At 40.0% G+C, this 9,638-nt stretch overlaps 1 protein-coding gene and 1 long non-coding RNA gene across 2 annotated transcripts; one reads left to right on the forward strand and one right to left on the reverse strand.

Annotated features, from left to right (window-relative positions):
- The first annotated feature begins 255 nt into the window (after positions 1–255).
- Positions 256–2,736, forward strand: LOC140948499 (uncharacterized). The gene is made up of 2 exons (XR_012167048.1): positions 256–453; positions 2,370–2,736. It is a non-coding gene; the product is annotated as an uncharacterized lncRNA (long non-coding RNA).
- Positions 2,737–3,295: 559 nt separating this feature from the next.
- Positions 3,296–6,557, reverse strand: LOC140947925 (galanin receptor type 1-like). Its single transcript, XM_073397152.1, has 2 exons — positions 6,109–6,557; positions 3,296–4,992 (listed from the first exon to the last, which is right to left on the reverse strand). The coding sequence occupies exons 1-2, from the start codon at positions 6,471–6,473 to the stop codon at positions 4,116–4,118; spliced, it is 1,242 nt and encodes a 413-aa protein (XP_073253253.1). The 5' UTR covers positions 6,474–6,557; the 3' UTR covers positions 3,296–4,115.
- Positions 6,558–9,638: the final 3,081 nt, after the last annotated feature.

Here is a 9,638-nt window from a genome sequence, read left to right on the forward strand (position 1 = left end):
TAAAAAAAGAATATTGTTTGGGAGTGTTAATTGCTTGTTAGAGGGCATCAGCTAAGTGTTAAAAACTTGTGAATTTTCTGCTATCTATATGATTTAAGATTAATATTTCGGGAAATGTGTTTTGTTGTAATTTGTAATGGGCGGTTATGAATAGCGAAAAGCCGCCGCAACATGATTAAAAGCACTATTTTAGTAGTAAAGCAACGGATCAAAATTAATTATCACAAAATACTCAATGCCTTAGACGAATAACTGACGTTCAGATTTCTAAGGTTTGTTAAGCGTAATGAGCAATACGGTTTTCTTTTTCCGGTGATGACCTTATAAAGATGTTATTAATCGCAAACTCAGATCACTGAAACGGGCAATCACATAGGAAATAGCCATCTTCAACGAAAAAAGTGTACTTTACGCCACTGTGATATTATTTGAAACGGTACAAGGCAACTAAAGGTAAGTCAAAGATGTATTAATTCACGTATTAGCAGGAGATATTTCTTGATATATTAACCTGAGGGGCCTCATGTTTCTACCATCATCTTTTGTTGAGATGTTACGTAAAATAAACTGAAAATGTAGAAACTTTGATTTTTTTTAGCTTTAAGTTGAATCTCGTCCTCGTCGTCTTCGAATCTCGTAATCCTCGAAATTATAGGTCTCTAGTTGCAAGACCGCGCCCGGTTTTTGGAACATTTTCGAAAGTTAGGTTGGTTTGGATGAAAAATATCCCGCCACTCTAACCTTTTGAATTTGAAATATAGCTCCCGGCCCAGAAAATTATACAGTATCCGGTAAAAACAGTCTCTCATAGCTCTCGACTGCATCCAGAATTGCACCTTCTGACAACTCCACTGCCCTAGGCCCTGACTTATTCACAAGGATGTAACTCCGAGTCAGTTTACTGATCCGATATATAGAGCCTGACTGTCTATGTTTTCGTATACTACAATACCATTCAATAATGCAAAAATCTTCAATTAGTCCTTCAATAGTAAATTCAAACTCAACGTACGTGACCTAGTAAATTGTTCACTTTTTTAATATTACCGGCGATCATCAAAATTAAAACTAACTCAGTATGACTGAAATTGTAGTCAGACGTTGCTTGAAATCTTCAGAAATGATACACCCGAGACAAAGGCGAGTCATTGTTCCATATCTCTGCCATAGGAAAAAAAACTGAAATGAAACAAATTTATTATTAAAACTGAAGAAGAGTGCTTGATTATCCGTTCATATGTTGGCGTTGTTGCCTTCATTATTCATTTTTTGCATCGAGGTTATTTCCATTAAGTTGAAGTAATCTTTCAACTGAAAATAATTAAAAACCAATTCATTTAAGGTTTTCGGCAAGAGAAAATGTCTTATTTCGATGTCGCCTTAACCAAAATGTTTTCTCTCTTTGGCCAAAAGAGACAGGAGAGCTAGAAAAGAGAATAACGACTTACATCTATAAATACGAGGGAGGCTCATGCGGATATAGAATTTCATTCAAATTTACTTTGTAACATCTTTCATCTTGATGCTATTAAAGCGTAAAATTTGTCACATTAAGGTTTATTTGAACTGTGCACGTTTCCAAGGAAATCACCACTGGAAAAAAATAATAACGAATTAAAAGAACTAACACCTTTTCAATTTCATCGTATTGAGCAATGGATGCAGAAAGATTTCAGAATGCAGTAGGACAAAACTAGAATACCCTCCTGATCTTCTAAAATAGCTCCTTTTTGAATAGTTTTCTCTGGACATTTACTTCCAGAGACGCTGTGGAAGCGCTTTAGCAATTTTGTGACCTAAAACGCACGATCTGGTGGTAAGGATCAAAGCTTAAAAATCAGATACAGCATTCCTCTTTTAGAAAGCCTCGCCGTGCTTAGGTTTTTAGGATCTTGCTTTCGGAAAGGAGGATAGTAAGTTCATCAGCGCTACTTGACTGACTTGACACAATTTGATCCATTTCTTCTTTTAATGTGAACTTTTCGTAACCCACTCTCTTCAAATTTGCCTCTTCGCTGATTTTGAATAATTACTGATGTCCATCGAAAGTTGGTTTCCGGAGAAGTCTGCAAACGTTTGTTCAGTGTTTGTTCAGAAAGAATCCAGCAGTCGCCACTACAATGCATTGCTTGCTTTGAGTCGCGCGTGGATTTGATGACGTTTCAAACAATCGATTAAAATGTGCGGGCGTCTTGGGAATTCGACTTCCTTTTAATAACATGTTCTTAAAATAACTCAAGTGAAATTCACACGTCCCGACCAATACCCTAAGATTTTCCCCTTTCTCATTAGTCTCTCTTGTGTCCACGCAGTTCCCTCGATGGGCAGCGTTAAGTTAACCTGTTTTTTTTTTCTTCCTTTTTTTTTAGATGAAAACTACTGTTGTCGTTGCTCTTCTTCTGCTTTCTTTGATCTGTATGGTAGAAGCAATCCCGTACATGTCGTGCTATGGTCGGTGTGAATTGGCTAGAAGTGACTGTGTACATTTGCCGTGCGCGGACAATACAGTTCCTTGCTCAGATTGCTTTGACAAAAATATCGAATGCAAAGACAAGTGTGACGGGAAGAAATAAACTGGGACGGTAGAAACAGAGGTCAGAATAGAGTTTGTGGATTTTACAGGAGTTCCTTAAAGAGAAACTGTTTTTTTGGATGTAATTTCTTCAATGTTCTCTTTGTAAAAAGAAACAATTTAGTCTTGAGAATGCATGGAATAAATAAAAATGTCCACAACCACTTACTGAGTTATACGTGCTACACGAGTCTTTTGAAATTCGAAGATAGAATTACCCGCTTTAGGCTATAATGTTCATAATAATACCTGACAGAAAAAAACAATTGCTAAAAAAAAAATTGTAAATTGTAATTTGTTTACCCACGGAGCACTAAGGAGTTCATAAGAACTTGCTCAAACGTGTCCGTGCGTTCAGTTCGAATTAAAATTTGAAAGTGTTGGTTTTTAAGGAGATGGGAAAACCAGAGTACCCGGAGAAAAACCTCTTGGAGGGAGAGAACCAAGAACAAACTCAACGCACATATGGCGTCGACGCTAGGATTCGAACCCGAGCCACATTGGTGGGAGGCGAGCGGTCTCACCACTGTGCCACCCTTGCAGACTCGTACCCAGTCGCTATTTATGTGTTTTTGGAGTGAGAGAGAAGATTGGGGTTTAGGTTGAGGCGCGCGCGGGGTGTCAGTCCTTCCCATGACACCCTTGGCGCGCCTCAACCTAACCCCCAATCGTCTCTCACCCCAAAAACACATAAATGGCGACTTGGTTCGAGTCTGCCACCCTTGCTCGTGGCGCCACGAAAAGCTATCCGGTCGGTATAGTATGAACAGAACGGCCTGGGGCGGCACAAGTCATTCAAACACATCGAACATTGCGCCACTAAACTCCAGTCCTCACTCCTGAATATTTACTTCCGTCTCAGTGGGTTCCAGTCCTCGCTTCTTCTTATTTACCTCCGCGACTGGCCGAATAGGTGTTCACAATGCACAGAAGTATGGCACAATGCCGTTAAGTTTGAGTCTAGTTTGCAAGCGGGTCTTACCCATACCCTTCCTCCAAACTAGGTTCGATTTCCGCCAGCCTCTCGGGTTCGATCTAGTTCCTCCACGAGAGGAGACGAGCGCGGGCTCGTTTCCTGAACAGCGACTGGTATCGAGCGTATCCGTCGTCGTCGAATTCATAGTTTCTTTCCAGTTGTAACCTAATTATGTCATAATGATTTGTTTTCAGTGTTGGATTAGAGCGATTTTCGTATGACCTTGAAATGAAAACGCGCGAACAAAACAGAAACAACAAACGAACGGAAATAACGCTCGCGTAAAAAAACTTCATTCTCTAGAACTTTCTAGAAATCAATCAATACTTCGCTTTCACGTCATACTGCAACACGATTGGGTAATCGAAGAATGCCTTCTCCATATTAGGGTTTTCTTTGGCGGGAAAACGAAGAATCCATGTTTTGATCTTTCCATCCATTTGTTGATAGTCTGAAACAAATAACAAAAACTTACCGAAATCATTATTCAAGGTCATACGAAAATTGCTCTATCTGAAACGTGATACGACCCAAGATTGACTTAAATAGTGATGACTGTCAATGATACTATACTAATCGTAGTTCAGGTTGTCTTTCTTTCCACTGACATCTAAGAATTCTTCCAAATTCTTTTCTAAATTCTTCATTCATTCCAGCATAGAGTAAAGGATTCACAGAACTATTGATGTAAACCATGAGGCTTCCAAAAATTAGCAGCTCGTCGATATGCGGCCAGCTTTGACCTGAACCCAGCTCAATCCATAACCATACTACCTGGTTTGGCATTAAGCAAATAGCGTATGAAAGAACCACCGAGACAAGCATCTTAACAATCTTAGTGTTGTGCTCCAACCTCCTCGCCTCTTTATACACCCTCCCGCCACGCCCTCTACTCCCATCTGAAACTAGCTTCCCTTGAGGAGGAAGAGAGGAAGCGGAAGACTGTTTATCAACTATCGTTTGGCTTGTAACATTTTCACTTTTCCTAGAACGCTTTTTATGTTTGCTTTTGTCGACCTGATATGTAAATTCCTTTTTGGTTGGAAGAGGGGACGCCAACGATGCCTTATCACAAATTTCTGCGGTGAGACGAGTCCTTAAACTGCACTTTTCCTGTGTCAGGGGTGTCGAAGGTGGTCTCGTTGTGAGTTCATAGTTTTTCGACATTCGCGCAGCTTGCTGTCGGAGCCTAAGCACAACTTTGATGTAAGCTAACGCGATAATTGTAAGAGGCAAGGCATACTGGAATAAGAACAAGCCTACAGTGTAAATTTTTCTGATGGTTTTACTTGGCCATAATTCCTCGCAATGGTTTCTATTTACCCTCAAAGCTAAGACGTAAGGTAGAACAAGCGCCAGAGAAAAAAGCCAGATGGTTGCTATGGCGATTCCAATCTGACGAGTACTGAAACGGGATTTCATTGGACGAACCACTGCGCGATACCTAAAAGGACAAAGAAAAATGACAATGTATTGGGTGAATGAGCTTCATTAAAAAATATCTAACATTATTATTCCTCAGCGCTCTAAGTCCTTTTACAGTTTTAAAATAGCCAACTCTCTATAAAGGATAAAAATGTATTTTTTTCTTCAGTCAGTGACACAAACTGATCGGAAGTAAAAATCAGAGTAATCCCATTAAGCGTGGTACCTATGTCCAGTTCTGGTTGCTAGTCCAGATGCTCTACCACTAAGCTACAGGACACCTGTGAGAGCTAAGGCAGTTAAACTAGGTTTAGGTGACAAACATCCTGCATAATACCAAGACTGGAATGTCGATATGTGCTTATGCGCAGTGATAGATTTTGTGATGGTTGTGTCATGAAATGTGGCTTAATTCTGTAACTGCCATCTTGAGGGAAACAGTGTATGGAAGCGTGGTAGTTTCGCAAGAAGTCATGCGTGAGCGACAAGCGAAAAAACCAAGGGCGGACTGTTTCCCGCCCATCGCCGTTTCCCATGATCGAGCGCTCTCGCGAGGCGCGCTTCTGATGCCACGCGGAAAAGAGAGCTTGTTCGCGGGCTACCAGATTTTATAATGAATACTGGTGACATACCGCTAGGGAACAGCGCCATCCAGGAGAGAGTTGCAATACTCAAGTGTGCTTAAAGAGGCTGTGTCACGGCAGTCCAGTTCATTTTGTTTTATTTTGCCAATTACTCGCTCAGTAACAGCAGAGATAAACTTTGAAAAACTGTTAGGCTGAACAGTTTTCAAAAACCCTAATTTCAATCCGTTTCAATCTTCTTCAGTTTTGCCCATCCGTGGCAGCTGTTGTGTATCTGTTGTGTTATTTTAACCTTCCTTGAATGTTTTAAGCGATTATTTTTATGTTTCATTTAATTTAACTGGCGTTTTGCAATAACCTAATTTGGCTGAATTTCGTTACACAGCTCCTTTAATGCTATAGAAACCGCGTTATGTCCTGATCGTGTGACTTTGTTGCTCGTGTGCGCTCATATCTGCGAGGTACTTATAGGCCGGGGGTGGCCCTGGGACTTATAGAGTCAAAGGCAATATTCTCTAAGTACTAAGCTTTTAATCATTTTAGTAACTCACCTATCGTAACTTATAATGGCAAGTGTAGCCGCAGAAGAATTAGTTACAAGTGTCATAGATGGCCAAAGAAGTTTACACATCGCATCCCCCAGCTGCCATTCAGGCTCAGTTATCTTCACTACCATATCAAAAGGAATACACAACAAGGCCACCGTTAGGTCTGATACAGCAAGGTTAACAAGTAGATAGTTACGCGTAGTACGCATGCGTCTTGTGGTTGCTATCACCAAGCACACTAGCGTGTTTCCAAAAGTGCTGACCACAAATATCAAGGTGAACAATGTGTACTGCAGAATATCCAACCATTTTGCGTCGTTGGAATTTGTGTTGCTGTTCGTTTTAACTGTTTGAGTTGTGTTGTTCATCGCATGAAATCTTCAGGAGAACAGAAGAGTCAAATTTATCTTCCTGTTTCTGTTAGAGACGGGTTGCTTTTCTGTAAACTAAGATGCGGATCTTCACCTGGATGCGAGGTGAAAATGGCGTTAGTAAAATCACGCAGCTTAAGGTGACTCGACCCAGTTTTTTTGGGGGGGTACCATCCTACTTTGAAGCTCTCTGGTATCCCCACCTTTACTTTTATCTTAAGTCTAACACATAGAATGGATAACATATAGATCAATCTACAATATAACATAAAATTTTTGGCGATCGGAGTAAATGTCACGTGGTTATAATACCACGCCCCTTTGAGGTCTGAGTCGAAAATCTGCTGTTGCCGGCATTTTTTCGTGAAAATCTCTCGGCTACACATAGTGCGCATTAGTGCCTTGCGCTGAACAGAGTTTCACCAAAATCGCAAAGACCCAATTCGAGAAATTCAGCGGTTTCCAAATTTAGGTCATAATTTATGCGAAAATGATAAGCAAACTTTACACGGATTATATCTAATAAACTATGAGATTCATCTCTTTATTTTGGGCATCGTTATAACAGATGGGTCCTTGCAAGTCAGCAAAACGCTTTAGGGCCTTGTAAATGCGCGCGATTTCGAGCAAAGCAAACATATAGAAATTACAGTTTTCGCTATTTGTTGACGTTTGTCAGCGTTTAAGAGTCCTTCTCACGAAAAAAGCATTCGGAAGCATTCGGAAGTCAGCCAAACGCGGTCTTTGCACGCGTGCTGAACAAGAATGCTGTATAATGACAGACTAGAAACAATAGACAACTCCCAAAGCACAAACTCAGCCAAAACGCTAAAAATCTTCAATGTTTACTCAAGTTTGGGCTTATAGAAGATAATGTCACAGTTTTTCAATGACCATGAAATTCAGAGTCCGGGTAGTTAGTTAATCAATTGTGGCCCTGAAAAAATTTGAAGGAAAAAAAACTACGAATTTTTAAGAAAATGCTTTTTTCGTGAGAAGGAATCTTAAACGCTGACAAACGTCAATAAATAGCGAAAACTATAATTTCTATATGTTCGCTTTGCTCGAAATCGCGCGCATTTACAAGGCCCTAAAGCGTTTTGCTGACTTGCAAGGACCCATCTGTTATAACGATGCCCAAAATAAAGAGATGAATCTCATAGTTTATTAGATATAATCCGTGTAAAGTTTGCTTATCATTTTCGCATAAATTATGACCTAAATTTGGAAACCGCTGAATTTCTCGAATTGGGTCTTTGCGATTTTGGTGAAACTCTGTTCAGCGCAAGGCACTAATGCGCACTATGTGTAGCCGAGAGATTTTCACGAAAAAATGCCGGCAACAGCAGATTTTCGACTCAGACCTCAAAGGGGCGTGGCATTATAACCACGTGACATTTACTCTGATCGCCAAAAATTTTATGTTATATTGTAGATTGATCTATATGTTATCCATTCTATGTGTTAGACTTAAGATAAAAGTAAAGGTGGGGATACCAGAGAGCTTCAAAGTAGGATGGTACCCCCCCAAAAAAACTGGGTCGAGTCACCTTAAGTCACACCTGTGTACAACGGCCACCCTTGAGAAAAGGCAAGGTGATCGTTATTTACATGGTGACCGCTATATACAGGTCAACTTTGCAGAAAATATAAGGCACTTGAAAATTTTGGGAAGTTGTCTGTGAGTAAGAAAATGACGGAGAGATTTTTAAATTAAAAGTGACATTGTCTCTTTGCGTTTATCAACGGACCTTTAGCACATAAAGAGCTAGAAAACTTCTAGCATGTATTATTTTGGGCGTGCGAAAAAAAAAGCTTGTTATTGTTCGTAATGCCGTGGCCGCCATTTTCAATTAGAGTAGTCGTTATAGCCTGTTCCACGCTCTCAGATAGTGGGGAAGACGCGAAAGAAAAAGGCACGCTTTCTCAATTCAGCGGACCAGACTACCTCGGAGCCTGGAACAGGCTATAGTCGTTAGGGCTAAAGAACAAGGCTAGGCCCATTTTTGGACCTCTTTTAGACTTCGGGCACCCGAAGAAAACGCTCTCAACGCAGGCTATGATATGCAGCGTGCATCCATCGAGTTTTCGGGAAGATTACTTAGAACCAGGAGAGTGACCATCTGTGTTGTACGTTCAATTAATTTTGGTGACAATGAAGGTGATGATGATGATGATCACTATTATTGATTAAAGGCTATCTTACTGTTTCTTGCTAGAATATAACTATCGACAGGTTTCAAAACATGAATTAAATTCAAGAGCTGTAGTATCAGCTGATTTACTAGTGAACTTACTGACGAGGAAAAAATGATGACAATTCACTTGTTGATAACGGGAGACTAGTGTTATAGAAAAAAGTGAAGTTTTTGAAAAGGAAGCAGCACAGTAGATGACTAACCTTGGAATAAAATTAAGGATGGGAGACCCTCAGAGCGGCCTGTTGCATTCCGAATGCCGTAACAACATACGCTTTATCGACGATTCATCGCGGTCATCGAGATACATGTCCACATTACTGAAAGGCAAAAATGTTCACATGTTGATGTTTAAATGTAGCGGCCCGATGTTTTTATTTGAATGGTTCGCGTGTATAAGAGTTCAAAGTGGTAGATGAATGTAATTTCCTGTTGCACGTCTTTCGCTATCGTTTCCTGATCGAGACCTCCCTTGGAGATTGAGGGAGTATCATCTCAAGAATCATCACGGAAACGATCTTGTTTTTAAGGTCATGATGGCGTTCCACCTATTAAATCTATTTTATGTTCACGGGGTACAGGGTGCCAAAACATAAGTACATGTCTCATTCTAATGTAATCCGGCATTGTTTTAGCACCTTTTAACAGAAACGCATCAGCCCTTGTGAATTTTAATCACGATGAATGCAATACTACCGAAATAAGCGATGACATTAAAAAGATTTACATGAGATATGTCTTCACATATACTGTATATATAAAAAGAGATATGGTCTCTTAAATGCCTTAAGTTTTAAATTCGTAAAGATCCCTGGTGCTGTAGACCGTATTAGTTGTACTCTGTCATGTTCTACTTACAGCCCCGAGGCTGCGGTATTTCATAAACCTAATTTACATATTATATAAAGCCTTAAAAGGGTTTTTTTGACCGATATTGAGACAACTGCTAAAAGTCATTAAACAA

This window comes from Porites lutea, chromosome 9, assembly GCF_958299795.1.
Source record: "Porites lutea chromosome 9, jaPorLute2.1, whole genome shotgun sequence".
Lineage (NCBI taxonomy): Eukaryota > Metazoa > Cnidaria > Anthozoa > Scleractinia > Poritidae > Porites > Porites lutea.

Coding starts and splice junctions, on each gene's coding strand:
- LOC140947925 (XM_073397152.1), bottom strand. CDS start 6,473: ATGAACAACACAACTCAAACAGTTAAAACGAACAGCAACACAAATTCC. Junction 4,993..6,108: donor GCCATTATAAGTTACGATAG/GTGAGTTACTAA, acceptor TTGTCCTTTTAG/GTATCGCGCAGTGGTTCGTC.